We start from the raw sequence: 20,685 nt of genomic DNA on the forward strand, positions 1-20,685 counted from the left end.
CGCCATATGAAGTACTTAAAACTACTTACAAAAAAATGAACGCCTTAGAAAAAAAACAGTCCAGGCAGGCATTGAAAGTCGCTCTGTGAGCAGGTTTGGATGTCAGGGAGTGGAGGAGGGGAGAGAGAAAAAAGTGTCAGTCTGGGAGCAAATGCTTGAGCCCTTAATTAGAGGGGTGTAAGCGGGACAGAGGGAGGATGGCTGGTAACTTGTTAAAACAGAGTTTCCTCAGCTCCAGCGGGAGGGAGGAAGGAAGGAAGGAAGCAAGAAGGAACAACTTCAAGAATTTTAATGGTTGTAATTAAGTATAGCAACTATGAATTGTTTAGGGGCTTAATTTAACCTTACCCAAGGAGGCTCCAAGTTGCTACTTGCTTAGTCCCCTGAACTTGGGTTATTTCTGTGGTCAGAGCGATTGCAACTTTTTCAGGTGCCAGGCCTGCCGCAGTCAGCATTTTCTAGAAGAGTTCCAGGGCTGGCTGGCCTGGTCTCCTATGATCATGGGCAGGGTTACAGAGAGGCATCAGAAAATTGGGAGGGACATGCTTCCCTTTGTAAGCACTTGCGTGTACACACGTGCACACAGATGCATGAGAAAGCAGAAATGGGAGGCACACCCCACAGCCAACTAAGTTTTCTTTCTCTTTCTTCCCGTAGATCTATCTGATTCCACATTGTCTTACACTGAAACGGAGGCTACCAACTCCCTCATCACTGCTCCGGGTGAATTCTCAGGTTGGCATTTTTTTCTTTGCACTTTGCTGTTGTGTTGAACTTTATAGAGGGGGACAGGTGGGAGTGGTGCTTGATATCCCCACTCCTTTTCTTTTTCCCTTTTCTTCCCACCTCTTGGATGGGAAGACTGCATGTCTCTTCATCACTGGTGTTCTTGGGGTTAAGAACAGCCTACATGATGAGACCTAAAGATGATAACTTAAAATGTTTGTTGATCCACATTTTAACCAGTTGCCTTTACCTTGTCTTATGGAAATGAGTAAAGCCCTGCACAACTCATCTCTCATTTGCTTAGCAAAGGATCTTGTTCTCTCAGCTGCTGAGAGGCAGCAAATGGATGTGTTTGTATACATTTCTTTTTGTGGGATTCTCCTTCTGTCCCCACTCTGGGGGAGGACCTATGTGAGGGGTCAGAAGAGAGGGAAATGGAATGGGTGGTAAGCAGGGAGTTTGCTAAAGGCCAGTGGTTTCCCGGTCTTCCCTTGAGCAGTGGATGCTGGGCTAGCTTGCAGAGAGAATGCTGGTTTGGAGCCGCCACCCCTTGCAATTAAAATTAAGTATTGGCCATAGGGACATTCCAGGAATACCTAAATCAAGCTTTCCTTAAGAAATAAGAGGTTGGTGGTGACCTGGGGGCATAGAGAGCCCGGAGGGACTTGGGTGCCAGGTCTGTGGGGGGCCCTTTGGGAAAATAGCAGGTGGTGTGTTATGAGGACAGTTGGAGCTTGTGGCCTGGCCCTATGCTGCTTGGGATGACAGCCCCTTGGGCTGGAGTTGCTTTCAAAGTGGGCACGGCTGGATCTTGGCCTGAAGGCCTCTGTCTGCGTCTAAGCTATCTTACCTCTTCCCCACACCCATGTCATAATAGCAACAACAGTGATCAGAGCTAGTAAGTGTTTACTTTGGGCCATGGCTTACTGTACTTGGTCCTCTTTACATGTATCATCTCAGAACAGCAGTAAAGGAACTTGGCCAGGGGCACATAGTAGCAGAACCATTTGTAACTGTACTCCTAACCATAGTTCTGCCCCCACTTTTCTGCAGTGGCTGAATGTACCTCCGATAAACTTATTTTGCACAGTTTTGGCTGTCATTCTTGCTGTATTCTCCCCAGACTCTACAGGAAGCTGGCTTTCCATGGCTGCCTGGCCATTTCCCCTTCGCAGAGCTCTTCCCATCCATTCTCTTTTCCATCACTACCATGGCAGATCACGAGACTACATCTGTTTCGAAGATAGAGAAACGAGAAGCTGGAGCAGGAAGGGACTTAAACAGCGTCACATTAGTGGGGCTCATGGCACAGCTGGTATTGGGGTCTAGCTCTTCTGGATCCTACTTGCCTCCTGGCTTCTGGTGGCCTCTCTAATTGGGCTACTTTGTTTTCTTCTCTGCCTTTCGGACCTACTTGGTTATAGTGCCTTTTCCTGAAATACCTAACCAGATTAACATAAGGAGTTAACTTTTTGGATGTGAAGGAGGGGGGAGAGAAATCCATTCTTTTCCCTCTGTGACTGCAGGGATGGAACCACATATACTTTTGAAGAAGAGGATTAAAAATATGTCTGGCCCTGGTCGGTTTGGCTCAGTGATTAGAGCATCAGCCTGCGGACCAATGAGTCGTGGGTTCGATTCCAGTCAAGGGCATGTACCTCGGTTGTGGTTTGTTCCTCAGCCCTGGTCCAGGTCATGCGGGAGGCAGCCAGTTGATATGTCTCTCTCACACTGATGTTTCTCTCTCTCCCCCTTCCACTCTATCTGAAGATAAATGGAAAAATATCCTCTAGTGGGGATTAAAAAAAGAAAGCATGTCTGAATGCAAGATTCTGTGTCCCTGCCAGCCCTCAGAGTTTGTTTAATTTAGCTGGGTCGCATTGGCATTGGTTGGATGCATGGATAATTTTTTGACATTCCCTTAGCCCCCATTGTAAATGGTGGAAACTCCAATGTGTGGAGGGCCTTACAGTTTCACATTGTGTTTGCAGACATGGTCTCTTGATCTCTGTCATCCCAGAGTGGGCCTGGTGTGTGGCTCCAGCAGGAAGGAGCAGACTCTAGAGCACCTGCTGGAGGCGGCTTCCCCATCTGGTTCCCAGGAAAGGGCGCCCTGTGGAGGCTGGGAGGTCCTTGGAGACCCTGGGGCCATTGTGTTTGGCTGCCTTTGGGGTCCAGTAGGCCCCTGTTTGGAATCCCCACCCAGTTATCCTAGAGTAGTCTTTGGTCCTGGCTCTCTCCTGTGGACCAGGACTGTATGGTTCTCATGAGAAAATTTGGCATCTAGTGGCTTTGAAATTCTAAGGGGTAACAGAATTGGGGAAGAAGTTTGGGATTTCCTATGGAGGGCATTGAATAAAAAAAAGAAGGCAGGAGTCATCCTGCAAAGATGGAATGCAGGGTTGTGTTCAGGGGCAGGGTGGGAGGTGAGGTCAGAAGAGTGAGGGGCAGAATGTGTTGGGCCAAGCCAGGGTGTCTGAAGTTCAAGGACAGATAATTATGTTGTTGATGACAATAGTTGACTTTTTTTTAAACCCATACCCGAGGACATTTTTCCACTTTTTGTTCAGATAGAGTGGGAGGGGGAGGGGGGGGGAGAGAGAGAGAGAGAAACATCGACGTGAGAGGGACGCATCAAGTGGCGGCTACCCACACGACCCAACCAGGGCTGGGGACAAACTGCAGCTGAGGTACGTGCCTTTAGCAGGAACCGAACCTGGGTCTCTCTGGACCACAGGCCGACGCTCTAACTGCTGAGCCAAACTGGCCAGGGCAACAGTTGACTTTTATTGACACTCACTACTTTGCATTTTGCTAAGTGCTCGTCATTCTCCATCTCATTGACTCTTTATCACACCCCAGGGACACAGATGTGATTCTCCCTATTTTATAGGTGAGGAAACTGAGGCTCATTGCTGGGCCAGCTGCCCAAATTCACAAATTGTAAGTGGCAGGCTTGGGATAGGAGCCTGAGCAGTGTGACTGTCCAGCTGTCCCATCCTGAAGGCCCTGCCTAGCATTCTACAGCAAGGGTTCCCATCCCCTATTGGGACACACACCCTGGGGGGCAATATAGAGTGATTAAAAGGAGGCTGGGGCAGCCAGTTTCAAAGTAAGTACCAAGGATAGCGGTGGGAGGGCTGGCTAGAGGCCCCAGGCTCTTTGCTCTTCCTTGTCACCACCAGGCAAACCTTGCAGACCACCCAGAGAGCATATCAGCCAGCTGCTTCAGCCCCCTCAGCTGCCCCAGCCTGCTCTGTCTCCCATTTTCCTGAGCGCCTGCCCCTTCTCAGTGTCTTGGGATGGTTGTCTTGCGGGAGCAGGGTGTCTGCAGCCCCACGGCGGAGACTGCCCTTGTTTGTCTTGCACAATGACAGTCCCAGCGCCCAGTCTGGGGCTGTCTATTTTTATCCAGCCCAAGGTCTCTGCTTCACTTTCCTGTCCTGTTATTGAGGCCACTTTAGAAGGAATGGTGGGAATTTTGAGGCTCAGTCACAGCTAGGCAGGCAAGAACACATCAGTGGGGGGTGGGCAGGGCAGGGGGTGGCAGACAGGAAACTGTCTTGTTTCAGCTCTCTGCTGAATGGTTGACACAATACTCTGATCTGATAGCTACATTACGTCCAAATTTAGATCCTAGAGCCTTGACACTCTGGGTTCCTTGCCTAACTCGAGGCCTGCAGTGCTTCCCCACTAAAGCCCCCTCAGGCCATCCTCTTCTTTGCTGAAAGATCACCCCTTTACCGTTTCCTGGATTCCAGTTTAGTTCTGGGAGGAAAGCAAGATTGACTAGTTAAATTCATACCAAGGTGTAAGTGGCTGGTAGGCAACCCTCCTTGGCAATTTAAAGGCAGAGTATGTCGTAAATCAAAGAATTGCAGGACGAAGGGCCACATGGGAATGGCCATTCTGAGGAGGGCTGAGGGAGGAAGGCAGGGTTCTCTCAGTTCTTAGGTACTCTAGGCTAGAAGAACAGAATGAGCAGAACACAAGGGACTCTGCTCTGTGAGCCAGGAGGCAGCTAGGCCAGGCCTAGTGCTGGGTGCTGAGTGAGTTCTGGGTCCTTTAACGAGGGCCTGAAGTGGCGGGGCTGCTTTAGCAGCTGGGCCTGCCTGACTCCATGGTGGGGGTGCAGCACTGAGCAGGCTTCTTCAGAAACCAGTGACCTCTCTGGTATCCTATTCTAGTGCCTACTGGATAACAGTGGAAGTGCTTTATTAATCACTCACTGTATGCAAACCATGTTATAAGCTGCCTGCCGTGGGACCGGGCTGTCCCTTTTGCTGACCCAGGACATGTAATGGTACCTCAGTCCTTGGAGCATGCTGGCTTCTTCGGAGATACATTAGCAGGGGCGAGCCCCTCATTTTAAAGAGGAGAAGGCCTGGGGAAGGAAGGGAATTACATAGGACCATGTGAAGAGGGTCGTCTCAGCTAGATTTCCTTCACCAGTCAGACTGTAAGTTCCTTGAGGGCACAGATCCTTCTCTAGTATCCTTGTATTTTGTAGATTGACAGAGTTTTGGAACAGAGGCTCAGAGAGGTTAGGAGAATGGCTGAGGGCCACACAGTAAGCGTAAGCAAGTAGAGCCAGTTCACAACCTAGGTGGCTCCATGCTGCCCACCCACCTGCCACCTCTCCTCCCAGTGGTCCTTAAATAGGTACCTTTTAGGGTCAATGCTGTCTGATGTTAATCTTCAGCACCTACGGAAGTTGGGAGAGGAGTGTGTTGATGCAGTATTGTCTCCTGCTGCTTCCTGATTCTAGGGCCCAAGCATGCTCCTCAGATGCCCTTGCCTAACGTAGACCCTTGAGCTCCTCGTTCTCCAAAGTACTCAGTTCAGTTCAGTCTGTGTGTGCAGAGCCTCTGTAGCAAGATGGGCTGAAGACATGGGCCTTGGGTTTAAGTCCCAGCTGTGCTTTTTCCTTGTTACAGGACTTTGGGGCAGCCAGGCCTGTGCTTAGGTCTGGAGGCACAGAGATAAAAATTATTTCATCTCTGCCAGAAGGTACTTACAGACAGAAACAGTAGCAATGAGAAATAGTAAGTAGTAGAAGAGACAGTCCAGAGGAAGAAGGGATTAGTGATCGACTCTTAGTGTGGTGGGAGGTGGTCCAGGAAGACTCCATGGAAGAGATGATATCCAAGTTGGGTTTTACAGGATCAATAGGAGTCTACCAAACAGACAAGATTTGGGGTAGGAGACACGTGCTAGGTCCAAGAAATAGGTGCAAAGGCCTCGAGGTATGGAAACAGCCTGAGATTGAGAAGCTAAACGTCAGAGGGCTTGGGAAGCAAAGCACCAGGTATTGGTGGGAGATACGGCAAGGAGAGGCCAGAGCCTGGGTGATGTTTATTAAAAACTTTGTACTGTAATACATAAACAGAGTGCACAGGTAAAGGCCCAGCTCAGTGAATTTCTACAAACTGATCACACCCTGGATATCATTGCTGTATGTGATAGTGCTCAATCCTGACAACATGATAATGCTCATTGCCTAGTTTTACCTGGAGTTTGGGCCATCTGGTGTCCTGATACAATGAGATGTGGACCTAGATTGGTCCCCATGGGTTAAGTGCTGGCCCTTGGGCGCGGCCCACACCCACTCTGCCTACCTCTCCCAAGTCAGGCTTCAGCCTAGGGGTAGTAGACAGGTTTCAGGACTGACCCTGAGCTCCTGGGCCAGGACCAGCTTGCTACTTCTAATTCAGAAATGGCCTCAGATTCCTTGCCTCCTCTTGGGGCAGGAATGGGAGAGAAAGAGCAGTCAACTCCAGTTCCAAACAAGTGGCATTTGGAGCATATATCAAGCCTCTGCATTGTGTTTTTTAGCTTTGACCAACCAAAGAAAACAAGAGCCTTCTTCCCTCCTTGAAACCTCCCAGGCATTTCACAAAGGGACCCGTTCTTCCAGGGCTGGTTGTTTGAAGTTGGAGTAGAGGTGGTGAGGTGTAAGGGCAAGGAGTGACAAAGGTGACTTTAGCATCCTGGGAGGAACAGGCAGTGGTGGAGGGGTTCTGGGCAACTTGATTGGCCATGAAGCAGTATGGGGTTCACCACAAAGCCAGAGGGGGTTCTAGGCTTGGCTTTGCCCTTTACCCTGCTGTGACCTCAGGCAGACTCCTCACTCTCTAGTCTTAGTTTGCTCAATTGTACATTGGGGCCATTGGGTCGCTGATCTCAGGGGCACCTTGATACCTTGATGCTCACATGCTATAGGCAGAGGATACCAGCTCCTAGGAGAGTCTTGAGGAGTTGTGTGGAGAGCTGGGGCTTCTGGCCCGTAGCATCTTAGCTGCTCATCATTGTGCCAAAGCAAAGCTAAGGCCTGGGACAAGACCATGGGGAGGGGAAGGGACTGGTGTCCTAGATTTCCTTTCCCCCCTTTTCTAAAGCACTAAAGCTTAGGGAATGGAGTGGGGGGTGCCCTTGACTGGTGAAGAATCTAAGGTCCAGAGAGGGAGACAGACTTGCCAGTGATCAGCTTTTATATCATCCGGGGTCTCTGACAAAGGACCCCAGGGCTGGTATGTTTCCTGACTGGTCAATGTATTCAACATTTATTAAGAACCTACTATATGCCAGTATCAGGTGATACAAAGTAAAGAAAGCCTGGACCTCTCCCTTGAGAAGCTATGGTCTAGGAGGGGAAGCAGACAGCAAGCGGAAAATGGTGAGTGAGTGTGCTGAGTGTTTTGGAGCTGTGGGCACAGTTTAGCCCCAGCACAGAAAGGGGAGCAGGGGACTCTGTTAGGGTGGGGATGGAGTGTTCAGGGAAAGCTTAAAGAATAAAGTGATTCTGAGTTGGGATTTGTAGGATGACTAAGAGTTCACCAAGAAGACAACAGGATATAGACATCCTGTCAGATAAAAGGAACAGCTTATGCAGAAGCAGGGAGGTGTGCAATACCACTGTGTTCTTTGTGGCCAGAAGGTTAATATGTGAGAGATGGGGGAACAGGGAAAGATGAATACAGAGGGAGTATCTTGAATTTGTTTTTGTTTTTTTTCCTCACCCGAGGACATTTTTTTTTTAAATCCTCACCTGAGGACATTTTTCCATTTTTTGTTCAGATAGAGTGGGAGGGAGAGAAAGAGAGAGAAACATCGACACGAAAGGGACACATCAAGTGGTTGCCACCCACCAACCTAGCCAGGGCCGGGGACAAACTGCAACGAGGTACGTACACTTAGTGGGAACCGAACATGGGTAAACCCGGGACTCTGGTCCACAGGATGATGCTCTAACTTGCTGAGCCAAACCGACCAGGGCGAGTATCTTGAATTTGAAGGAAGGGGCTGGACGAGAGGGACTGTGGTCACTGGAGCCAGGGGAACTTTGGGATATTGTTGGTCCTGAAGGGGTTCAGGACCTTGTCTGGCATCCAGCACAAAGCCCAGCCCATAGACAGAGATCATTGTGGAGTAAATAAATGACTTTTCGCCTGGAACAAAGAGATCCAGAGAGAGAAGGAACATATTAAAGAATCATAGCTAACACAGCTCTGTGCCAGGCACTCTCTAAGTGCATGCCATGCACGTACCCATTCATGGAGTCCTCCACACAACTCTTGTGGAGTAGCCACTCTATCAGCCATGTTAAAGGAGAAGTAACTGAGGCCCAGAGAAGTTAAATAACTTGCCCAAGGTCACCCAGCTAGAAAGCAGTAGAACTAGGATCAGAACCCAGTCAATCTGTCCCCTGTTGGGTTCCCCTTGGTCTGGTGTGGTACCCTCTCTGTCCCCTGGAAGATGTAGGCCTCACGTAGTTCTGGTTCCATGGGGGCTTCTGTGTCCCTGAGTACTCCACATTCAGTATGTATAATTGTCAGCTTCTGCTCCTAGGATGGCTGCTGGATGAATAAATGAGTGACCAGTCAGTTGGGTGGGTGGGCGGGCTTCTGAGAAGAGGCTTTTGGGCTGAGGAGAGCGCTGTACCTGTCTAGGGCTGCTTGACCCTGAGCTGGAGGCAGATGGCCCCGATACGTTGGGCAGCCTGCATCACGGGGAACCGGCAGGTGTTCTCAGGAGACTTGAAATTCCAGAAAATGCACTTGGTTGCATCCAGCCTAATCACAACCATCTGTCTGCCAGGCTCCATGGCTCACCCTCCTCCTGTCCCTGCTGGCACGCTTTCCCCAGGCATCTGTAACAGTCGGGAGCTGCACTCGAAAGTTTCCTTGTCAGGGTAGCGCTGCCGTTGCCAAGAGCTTCTTCTTTGATGCAAAAAATATATCCCGAAGGTACTTTGTCAGATGTTTTTATATTAAACATTCTCCCTCCGTGGCCCTTGGCTGCCAAGGGAAGCGGAGATGCATGGCTTTTCCAGTTGCCCTTGTGGAAAGAATTCCTGGTGTTCACAGGCCTTTCCCCACAACCCCCAAGTCAGGGCCTGGCACCCCCAGCCAGAGTGAGTCAGGCCTTGGAGGCTGGCACTTCTGCAAAGTAGGGGCCTCCCTGTCCTGAGGGAGGGACGCTACCTTCACCTTGGGGTAGAAGTTTCTGGGTTTGGAAAGGCAGAGGTCTCAGGTCTGGAGCAGACACCCAAGCCACTGTCTCAGACTGCAGGGTAAATCATTGCTGAGACTTTAACTGATACTTAAAAGGAGCGGTGGGCCCTGGCCAGGTTCGCTGAGCGGTTAGAGCGTCAGCACGCAGACCAAAGAGTCCCGGGTTCAGTTCCCACTAGGGGCACGTACCTCGGTTGCAGTTTGTCCCGACCCCAGTTGAGGTCATGTGGGTAGCAACCACTCGATGTGTCTCTCTCACATTGATGTTTCTTTCTCTCTCTTCCTCCCTTTCTCCCTCCTGCTCTATCTGAAGATAATTGCAAAAATGTCCTTGGATGTGGATAAAAGAAAAGGAGAGGTGGTAGCCCAGAGATAGGAGGCTGGAAACCATTCCGACCTCTGACTGTCCAGGGTAGTGCCAGCACTGGACAGAGTGGGGGAAGGTAGAGGTAGGTTCCGTCACACAGTCACACAGCCTGAACTCGGAAGAGGCCCAGGCAGGGCTGGGCTGGGGGGCAGCCCTGTGGTCAGTGGGGTGTGTTGGGAGAGGGACGAGGACAGAGTACAACTATTCTGGCTCATACTCCGGTTCCAGCCTGTTGGGCTGAAGAGGAGGAAATAGGGCATCCAGAAAGCACCATTGTAGACAGGCCGTCTGCATCAGCCCATCAGGCTGTGTGCCCTAGGAAGCCTCAGACAGTCTCTCCACCCTTCTGCCTATATAGTCACCTCCCTGGCCCTCCCGTCCACTGCTTTATGTCCTGAGAACGTCCACTCCCCAGCCCCCATGTTGGGGCCTTGCCTTCCGCTCAGTAGCTGTGTGGTCTTCTGCCAACCACATGTCTACTCTGGGCCTTGGATTTTAGGTCCCTCCCAGGCCTGCCAGCAGGGTCGCAGGAGAAGAGGGGACATTGTTTCCAAAACAAGGACTCCAGGATGCTCTCAGAGGGCAGGTGTTGGGAATGGGGCTTGGGTTGCTTGACTCTGAGAGCAGGGCCAGGGTCTTCCCACGTAGCTCTGGTGTGCAGTGGATATTGGAATTGTGTTTGTGATTCATAGAGAGGCCACGGCTTCTCCACACCTCTTGACTCTCAGCTCATGTTGTCTGTCTCAGGCTTAAGGAGACCCTGATTTGGGGTGCAGGAGCCCTGCCTCTGTAGCCTCTGGTGCTTTTTGACCTGAGAGAGGAGCTGAGGAGGGCAGAGAGGGCTCAGACGCTTGGGCACGCAGACTCAATCTCCTCCTACCTGGCTGCTCAGCTGTGTCTTAGCTGCCAGCCCTCTTCCTCACGGGCAAAGGCTGGAGAGAGCTCCAGGGGCTTCCTCTGGGTCTAAAGGAGTGCCACACCTGGGGGCCAGGAGACCCAGGTCCCAGCCAGTCTCATGTCTCTTGCTGATCTCAAATTGTTTCTTCTGAGCTTCTCCACCTGTAAAGGGGCTGTTTTGTTTAACTTATTGGTTCTCAACCCTCTTTGTACAGAGTCCCGTGAAGATGTGTTACATAGCTTAGACCCCATTCCAGATGTAGTTGTGGAGGACTGGGCTTCAGGAGTTTTAAAAAATTCCCTAGGTGATTCTAATATGTGGCTAAAGCTAAAAACCCAGGTTTCAATGGATCTAGAAGGGACCTGGAGCATCCAGCCATCTTTCCCTCCAGGCAGGAGTCTTTTCTGTTTCTGGATCCCCAGCCTGTACTTGGTTACTTCTCAGGATAGGCACACATGGCCTCTGAAAGCAGCCTGCTTCGTTTGCGAGCTGCCCCGGCGCCAGTCCCTTCAGCTGTGATGTGTGCTGTGGGGGTTAGGGTACGAGAGCACCAGTGAGGTCGTGTTGGACTGTCCCTCTCAGGGTCACCAGTACCTGCATATTTGGTTCTCACCACTGTCTGGTGAAGTAGGTTATAACGTCCAGTTTCCAGGTGAGAAAGCTGGGTCTGGGACGTGGTGACGTGATTTGCTCAGACACTCAGCAGAGGTGAGTGCTGACCTGCTCCTCTGTGGGGATATTGTAGTTTTCTATCTTCGCTGGAAGGTGGATTCTCTGTGATTGTTCTAGGAAGCTGGGGCCAGCCCTACCTGAGCCCTTGTGCCCTCCTCGTTGTCCTGACATCTTCCTTGGGTCTGACCAGCTTTATTAAAAATTAAATGAGCCACTTAGCTCTGCCCAGGTCTCCTTCTAGACTTTGGAGTAGCAGGGTGTGTAGTGAAGGGTATGGATGATGGGGGTGCTGGGGACTCAAGAGGTCAGGGGTGAAAAGCACAGGCTTTAGGGCCAGACAGATCTGTAGGTAAATCATGTCGCCTCCCTTTTGCAGCCTCCCTTCACTCCGCTTCTGACAAGTGGGCTGGGCAACCTCCTGGAGTTACCATATGCACTGTAGATAATATAGTGCCTGGCACACACTTCATTTTCAATAAAGGGTAATTCAGTGAATTGGTAACCACTTATTGGCATGAAGGAGAAGATACCTTGGAATCTGATGTAACCCTAGAGGGAGTGAGGGTGAATGCTGGTTCCTGACAACAGGGAGCGGAGCTGGAATTGAAGGAGGAAGAGTGTTTCACCAGGCTGAGGGGAAAGGGCACCCCAAGCCCTGGGAACTGCTGGGCAAAGGCACAGCGATGTGGAGATGGTTGTTCTAGGAAGGGGAGAGGCCCTGGCAGGGCAGTAAGACATGAGGCCCATAGGGAGGGCCTTGAATGCCGCCTCAGGGAGGGCTGGACTTGCCTTTGTGGTGGGCCACAGCTGCATGTCCCAGAAGTGCTTTTGATTGATAGATGGATTGACCACAGCCTTAGAGAATAGGTGTGTATGGCCCAAAGTGTAGAGTTCTGTTTGTTTAATGTAAACTTTTCACTGATGTACAATATGCAGAAAAGGACAAACACCACAAGTGAACAGTGTTTTCAAACCAAATGTATTTGTGTGACTACTGCCCAGATCAAGAAATAGAACACTAAGTCAGAAGCCCCCTCTCAGGTTCCCTTCCAGTCACTCCCCACCCCCACAGGCAACTAAGCTCTATTCTGACTTGGAACACCCATAGACTAGTTTTTCTGTTTTTGAACCTGGTACAAATGGAAGTAGACGCTGTGGCTGGTTTTTTTGTTTTGTTTTAATCTTTCTTTTACTTGAGATATAATTGACATATTAGTTTCAGATGTACAATATCATGATTGGATATTTTACATATTGCAAAATGATTACCACAATAAGTCTAGTTAACTGCCATCACCATGCAGTTATAGTTTTTTTCCTTGTGATGAGAACGCTTAGGACCTATTCTTAAAAACGTTTCTGTATACCATACATCAGTGTTAACTATAGTCGCTGTGCTGTACATTACATCCCCAGAGCTTCTCTATCTCATAGCTGGGAGTTTGTACCTTCTGACCACCTCTGGCAACACCAACCCTGTAGGCTCTTCTGTAACTCCACAGAATGTTTGCCAAGCTCATCCATGTTGTGACACCTGTGATCGCTCATTCATTGAGGATAATATTCTCTGGCACAGACTGCGGCTTTCCTACTCTAATGTATGCATTCCACTACTAATGGGCACTTGGGTAGTTCCCATTTTCTGGCTCCTATCCATGATGTTACAATAAATATTCTTGGGCAAGCCTTTCTGTGGACATAAGGACACACTTCTCGTGGGCGTACACCTGGGAGCGGAATCGTTGGGCTCCACGTTAATCGTGTGGTCAGCTCTATTCCGTGCTCTGCTACAGACTGTTGTCCGAGGCCGCAGTGTTCAGTCAGAAACACTTCCAGGGGGGTTTGGTTCACTCCACCCATGTTACTGAGACCTTGAGAGAGGTATGCCTGCCCTTGGCCCCACAGCTCCCAAGTGGCAAAGCTCAGTCTAGACTTGGGGTCTCCCCATCCAGTGTCCAGAGCCTCTGCCCACATGGAGGTGGTGCCCAGCCCGCCACTCAGAGGAATTCAGTTTCTCTGCTCTGCCTCTGTCCTTCACCCTGAGGCAGGATTTTAGCTCCATATCCTTTTTGAAGGCCCTGGGCAGTGCACTCTGGGAAAAACAAAAAGGAGAAAAGAGTGAAAGGAAACCAAACATTAGAAAAGAAGTGTGTTTCCAATAAACCGGGCCTTTCACTAGTAGCCAAAACATTACATTCCTGGACCCCGGGAGCAGCTAGTCGGGTTTGCCTCTCTGGGCTGTAAATCTTGCTGGGTGTTGGGTCAGGACTCTCCTCTCGCATCGTCCCGGGACACACAGACAAGCAGTGTCCTTCGGGGCTTTGGATCCCTGGACTTTGGGGTGGCATGTCATTTTTTCAGCGGGCTGGCTTAGGCCCAGCGGGGCCTCTGACAACAAGCCGCCTAGGCCCTTATGAGGGAGCAGTGTGTGAGTTACCGTAAGAGATTTTCTTTACTTGCCCACCCCCTTCCTTTCTTGGGTGCTTTGATGGGTTTGAGGTGTTTATAGGCTTGATTCACAACGGAGTTACCAGGGTTTTCCACGGAAATAACTTATTAAAGGGGCCATGCACACAGCAACATTGAAGTCTGGGGAGGGGTGCGCATCAAAGGCGGCCTGCGGCCCAGCCAGGCAGCGGTTCACTGGCCTGGCACTCCAGACGAGGCCAGGAGGGGCAGGGAGGGGGCGGCCTGGGCTGCAGGAAAAACACTTGGGCTTAGGAAAACACTCCCCAGACAAACCCAAATTCAGGTCCATGGGAAAAAGGGGGGGGGGGGAGTGAAAGCCCAGCACCCTGGGCCAGCCCTCTGCTGGAGCCTCCTGACCAGATGTGGGGACACATGTGGGTGCCTGGCTGACGCATGGTGCCTGACTTTGTGCTGTGCCGCCTAGCTCTCCCCTTGGCCCAGGGCTTCCCTGGAAGGAAATGCTGAGGCTGCAGGCTGCCTACTGCCTTTTGCCAGGGATGGAAGGGGGAGAAGTTAGGGATAGAGATATTTTCTGATGCCCTGCCTTCCTGATAGCTCCTTTTCTTTGATTTAATTACACCTGATTTGTCCTTTGGAGCTCACTGAAAGTCTTCCTTTTCCAGGAAGCTGTCAGCGATTGCACAGCCCACAGTGGCTTCTCTCTTTTCTGAACTTTCAGTATGTTTGATCTTTATTCTACTTCCTTGCAGTGAGTTGACTGCATTGAAATTATCCACTGTCCCCAACCAGACTGAATGACTACCTTCTGGCTGGGGCTTGGATATGCCTCTGCCCTTCAGGGAAACTGGTGTCCCTGGTGCCTGGCATCGCCCAGCTAGTGCAGGATGACATGGATTGGAGTCTGGAACTCAGTCCAGGCTCTTTCACAGTAATAGCAAACAGTAACAATCGAAGTAATAATAATGGCTAAAATTTGAGAGCAAAACCTGCAGTGGACACTGTAGTTCTTATTCCTTAAGCTGATTCAGTCCCAGTAAGGTAGGTTCTGTTAATTATCCCCATTTTTCAGATGAGAAAACTGAGGCTCAGAGAAGAGAAGTAATTTTCCCAGGGGCAACAAGCTAATAAGTGGCAAAGGTGGGGTTTGAATCCAGATCCTCCTGACTCCAGAACTTGTGTCCTTAGACAAGTCACTTTATCTCTCTGGGCCGGAATCACCCTCACTTTCTATCAGTGAATTCACAGACTGGTTGGAGAAACAAAACAAGTCCTCATGAAGCTGCATAAGGTTTGTTGTTCATTTTGGCTTATTAAGATACAATCTACATACAGTAACACTTTTTGAAAGTGTATTATTATATGAATTTTGACAGTTGTGTCACCATTATCACACAGTCAAGATATAGAACATTTGCATTGCCCCCAGAAGTTCTGTGTTGCCTCTTTGTGGTCAGCCCTTACTCCAACTTTCAGCTGCTGGTAACCACCCAGCTGATTTCCATTTTTATGGTTTTGCCTTTTCTAGAATATCCTACAAAGGTAACCAAATATACAGCAAGTAACCTTTTATACCTTTTTCTTTAACTCAGAATAATAGTTTGAGATATATCCATGTTGTTGAATGGATGGATGTTTGGGTTATTTCCAGTATTTTTGGTTGTAAACATTTGTGTTCAGGTTTTAGTGTGAACATAAGTTTTGAATCACTTGAGTAAATACCTAGGAGTAGTATTTCTGGGTGTATGGTTAAAGGTATGCTTAACTTTATAAATAGCTGCCGAGTGGATTTCCAAAGTGGTTCTACCATTTTGCAGTCTAACTCTACCATTTTGCTGGAGTTCTAATTACTCCACATCCTCACCAGCATTTGGTATGGCTAACTTATTTTAATTTGGGTTATTCTAATAGATGTGTAGTGGTATTTCATTGTGGTTTTAATTCACATTTTCCTGATGACTAATGAGGTGAACATCTTTTCATATACTTATTTGCCAGCCATACTATACATCTTGGGTGAAGTGTCTGTTCAGATCTTTGCACGTTTTTTGTATTGGGTTGGTTGCTTCTTATTGAACTTTGAAAGTTCTTTATATATTCTGGCTATCATTCCTTTTAAAGATATATTTTGTAACTATTTTCTCCCAGTGCATGGTTTGTCTTCTTAGTTTCATAATGGAGACTTTTGAAGAACGTAAGTTTTTAATTTTTCTGAAGTCCAATTTATTAGTTGTTTCTTTTCATGATTTTTGTGTTATATGAAGAATGTTGCCAAGCCAAGGGATACAGAGATTTTCTCAAACTTTTATATTTTAGGTTTTACATTAAGGTTTATAATCATGTTGAGTTAATTTTTGTATGAGATAAGGGTCTAGGTTCTTTTCTTTTTTTTTTTTTTTTAAGGAGGTCCAATTGTTCTAATACCATTTGTTGAAAGACTACCCTTTTGAGTTATGTTGACCCCTTTGTCAAAAATTAATTGATTGTGTGTGTTCTCTTTCTGTTTTATTGTTTGTATGTCCATCCTTTTACCAGTACTGCACTTTCTTGATTACTACAGATTCATCTGTTAGCATAAGTCCTCTTTTTCCAAGTTTTCTTGGTTATTCTAGGCATTTTCATTTCCATATTAATTTTAGAATCAGCTGTTCATTTCTACAAAAAGGTCTGCAGATCGTTTGATTGGGTTTGCATTGACTCTATAGATCAGTTTTGGCAGAATTGACATCTTGACAATATGTATTGAGTTTCTCCGTCAACAAATATAACATAGCTCTATGCATTGAGGTCTTTGATTTCTGTTATCAGAGAGTACAGATCTTGCACATTATTATTAAATTTATACCAGTGTAGTTCACGTTTCCTAGTACTACTGTAAATTATAAAATACACTGTAATTATTTATGACTAGACTATAGAAATACGATTAATTTTTGTATATTGACCTTGGATGCATAGGATGGTAATGGCTCTGATGCTTTGCATTGGTGCCATGTTTCAAAGGAAGAGTTGCAAAGTGGAAAATTTTTTTCTCCTGGACTCTCAGAAACATTACTTCTGCCTCATGCCATTCTGTAAGATAGTCAAGTGTGAATTTATCCTACTGAGACAGATGTGACATCTTGGGTGAGCTGCCTAAGGCTTTGGGTGTCAGTTTCCTGTCTGTACAATGGAAGGCAGTGGAGAGAAGTGGATCAGATGACCTGGTGGGATCCCTTCCAGCTCTGAGCCCGATGTTCACCTAAACTACAGGATGGGAGATTTAGAAGAGAGCCGAGTCTCGATCACAGAACCGAGAGTATGCTACACTTGCCAGGGCTTGCACAGCAGCTGATGAGAGGACAGGACCCCTAATTTGGACAGGGAAAGACAGCACAGCATGGTGACTGGGAGGTGACACCACTGCCACAGCCAGGAGGGAGGGAGGGGAGGAGGGAGAGAGAGGCTAGAGAGGCGGCCATCGGTGCCTGCTGCCAGACGGCAGCCAGGCGCTGTGACCCTCAGGAGTGGCCAGTTCACGTTTGGCTGTTTTCAGAGTATAAAAGCACTGTGCTCTGGTTTTGGCTAACCTCACCCCAAGTGTGGAGTTTAAAGGCCTTTGTAACTCTGGTTTGGAACAGGGTTGGCTAGGGGAAAACACTGGAACCCATTAGTGCTCATTCCCGTTGCTCTGCCTCTGGGAGGGGGAAGCAGCCTCCTCTCCCCCATGTCAGTGCAGATGGCCCAGGAACCTGCAGGGTGTGAGTAGGGAGGAGAAGAGAAGGAAGGGGAAGAGCCTTCTTGGCTATAGAGCCCCAGTGGCCTTTACTTCATAGAGCCAGGAGCAGCTCTTGGCATTTAGTGTTCATTAGCTTTGATTTTCATGGCACCTCTGTGAGTTATCACCCATTCTACAGATGAAGAAACTGAGATTCAGAGAGATTTCACTTATCTACCAGAGTCACACAGTAAAGGAGCTGTGATTCAAACTCAAGTTTCCTCTGAACTCAAAAGCTGGAGTGATGAGGGAGGATTGCTGATGAGCCCAGGGTTTCCACTGGGGTGATGAGAAAGTTCTGGAACTAGATAGTGGTGACGGCTGTGCAACCTTGTGAGTATGCTTAATGCCACTAAGCTGTACTCTTAAAAATGGTTATTTTTATATTATGTGTATTTCACTATAATTAAAAAGTTTATGTGCCCTTTTCCCCCATCTGTGGTGCCTCCTGCCATAGCAGGCTCCTTGGCATGGAGAGTATGGGGCCCTTGTGGCTGTGCCTCCTGGTTGCTGGGACTGCCCAGGGTCCAGGCAGAAGGGCGGCATGGTCTTTGGCCAGAGGATAGCCACGGCTGGGTTGGCCTTTCCACGCCATCCCCCTCTTTAGGGATAGAGAGAAACTTAGACCTTGGCAGCATCCCCAAGAGGATGCTGGGACAATGTCCCAGAGCTCTTATCCACACAAAAGAGGTGGGACCTGGGATGGCCTGGTGCCCGCCTGGTTGGCCTTTGGTCTCTGTCCCTTGGCATTGCTGGGAGTTGTGACTCTTTTCCCCCACAAGAGCCTTCCCCTTTGGGAGGGAAATCAGGGAAGGAAGTCAAAACCTAACTAACTGCTCATATCTTTTAAGAGATGCATAATGAAGGCTGTAGGGGGAAATGATATGAGGTACCTTAGCCAAAACAAACAAGCAAATAACTGAAGAGGGGCTACATGAAGCAGCCCTGGTGACTGTCGAGGGAGGGAGCCATAGTTAGGATGAGCTCTTCAAAGCCGAGCCTGAGACGTGGATTTGGATGCACATGGTATATAGTATGTGTGTGTGTGTGTGGGGGGGGGCTGTTCTCAGGACCAGTGAGTGAGGGAAGCAGGATGGGGCGGCAAGCATGTGGTCTCAGCTGGAGTCCAGCCTCAACCTGATCCACAGGGAGCTCTGGGGCAGGAACCGCACCACAGAGATGGTCACACCTTGAGGCAAGGGTCAGCCTTTTGTTCCCATGTCAGTTAGTCATTGACTGCTGAAGCGTGCGCACACACATAATTGTCTGATTCAGGACATTTCTCCCAGCAAAGGGCATCTGTGAACCAGCGGCATCTCAACCTCCTAGTAGCTGGGGAGAAAGGGGACCTGGGTGGGGCATGTAACAGTGTCCACTTCATGGACCTATATAGGAGTTTATTGTTGCCATTCTTTTTACTTTTGGTATATGCTTGAAATTTTTCATAGTGAAAAATCTCTACTGAAACGAGGTTCTGAAAGGAAGGAAGGAGAAGGTAACTGCTACGCACTGAGTGTTGGCTGCATGCCAAGCAGCTCACTGCCTTCTTTCACCTGAGTCATTTGCCTGAGCTGTAGGGGGAAGTGGAGACTCAGAGAAGTTAAGTAACTAGTCCTAGGTGTAGAGTTGCCACATTTAGTGAATAAAAATGCAGGATTCCAGTTATATTTTAATTTGAGATAAACGACAACAAATTTAAGTCTAAGTACGTCCCATGCCAGTATTTGGGAAATACTTATACTGAAAAGTTTTTCACCACTTATCTGACATTCAGATTTTAACTGGGAATCTTGTATTTTACCTGACAACCCTACCTAGGGCACTACATTGTAGGTGGTGAGGGCTGATTCATACTCAGTTTGGGGCTGACACCAAAGCTTATGTTTTTCAACCCTGATGGGTACAGCACTTACCAAAGGTTTTTGGAGGTAGTGTCTTGCCCTGAAAACAGAGTCCATTAGAATCATCTGGCCAGCTTTGAAAAATACTGATGCCTGTACCCCAGCTCAGACTAATGGACAACCCCCTCTTCCTCTTCAGTATTTTTTATTTATTTTTTCTCTATTGATTTTTTTTACAGGGAGAGGGGGGGAGAGAGAGAGAGAAACATCAATGAGAGAGAGCATTGATTGGCTGCCTTCTGCATGCTCCCCCCCCCCCCCCACTGGGGACTGGGCCCACAACCTGGGCATGTGCCCTGACCAGGAATGGAACTGGCGACCTCTTGGTGCATGGGTCAATGCTCAACCACTGAGCCACACCGGCCGGGCTCTCTCAGTAGCTTTTAAAGCTCCACAGGTGAACCTAACATGCAACGAGGGCCAAGGATTACTGGCCCAGACTCCCAGCTCTCATTGTTCATGACTATGGGAAAGAGTCCACCAGCGACCAAGAGGGAACCTCTGGCACTTGGAAAGTACCCAGAGCTCCTGCCCTGGCTCAGGCCCAGACATATGCTAGGTAGAAGCAGAGAGCCCTTTTGTCACCCTCTCCACTTCATCATCCTCCCATGGCAGGAGCAGGTTCCCCCTGGCACTGGGCCCTGTCCAAAATTGCCAACATGCTAGGCTCTTTCACAGCCCCTATGTCTTTGCTGTCTCCTCTACTTGGAATGCCTACCAAGCTGTTTTGTCCACCTGGCCAACTCCTCCTATTCCTTCTGGAGATCTAACTTGTTGCCACCTCCTGTCTGAGCCTGCTTCGACCCTCACAGCAGGGCTGGCCTTCCTGCATAGACTCAGTGATAGCAGTTTACTTATTAGGAATGAGTGAGGGGTCTGCTGGCCTCCTGCACTGCTGCCTTGGTATTTCTTCATGTCTGAAGGTGGTGCCTGGCATGGTTGAGGCACTTGGAAAATGGGAATTGAATTGAAGGGAAAAGGAAGGAATTTGTGTGTGTGTGTAGGGGGGGTGTCTCATCTTTCGTCCTTACCCTCTTGTCTCCAGTAGAGTCCCCCATTCCTGCTGCTCCTCTTCTGGGCTGGCATCTAAGTTTGTTTTCCTGGAGCCTAGGCTCTGTGCAGCCCAAAGGTAAACAGGTCTATAATGACTTGAGGGAAGAAAAAAGCAAGTGAGACAGGAAGTCTTGCAGTGCCAGCTCTGGGCCTGGGTAGGTGGAAAAAGGCCCCTGTGGCAAACCCCGAGCCTTGGAGCCAGGCCCCAGCCAGCCTGGGCTGATTTTCTGCTTCCCAGAACTCCACTGGATAAACACGGAAGTGAGGAGCAAAGCCTCCTGCCTTTTGAAAGGGGCCATGGCCCTGAAGGAGGCCAAGGGGCTGGGAAGAAAGAGGGGGAGCCTGGGTACTTGCTCTTTGGGTATTAAAAT

The 20,685-nt window shown here is 48.9% G+C and overlaps 1 protein-coding gene across 2 annotated transcripts in view; it reads left to right on the top strand.

Moving 5' to 3' along the window:
* The window catches only part of SMAD6 (SMAD family member 6), a 78,488-nt gene that overhangs the window by 13,321 nt on the left and 44,482 nt on the right, over positions 1 to 20,685 (top strand). Inside the window, exons 3-4 of one of the 2 annotated variants that reach the window (XR_004960187.1) lie at positions 658 to 735; positions 8,824 to 8,962. Coding sequence is in view for 1 of the 2 variants with exons in the window: in XM_036267422.1 (XP_036123315.1) it covers positions 658 to 735 (78 nt within the window). In the remaining variant the exon portion in view is untranslated. Of the gene's footprint in view, positions 1 to 657; positions 736 to 8,823; positions 8,963 to 20,685 lie in introns of those variants that run through there. The other variant, XM_036267422.1, reaches the window with a different exon arrangement.

This window comes from Molossus molossus, unplaced genomic scaffold, assembly GCF_014108415.1.
Source record: "Molossus molossus isolate mMolMol1 unplaced genomic scaffold, mMolMol1.p scaffold_m16_p_1, whole genome shotgun sequence".
Lineage (NCBI taxonomy): Eukaryota > Metazoa > Chordata > Mammalia > Chiroptera > Molossidae > Molossus > Molossus molossus.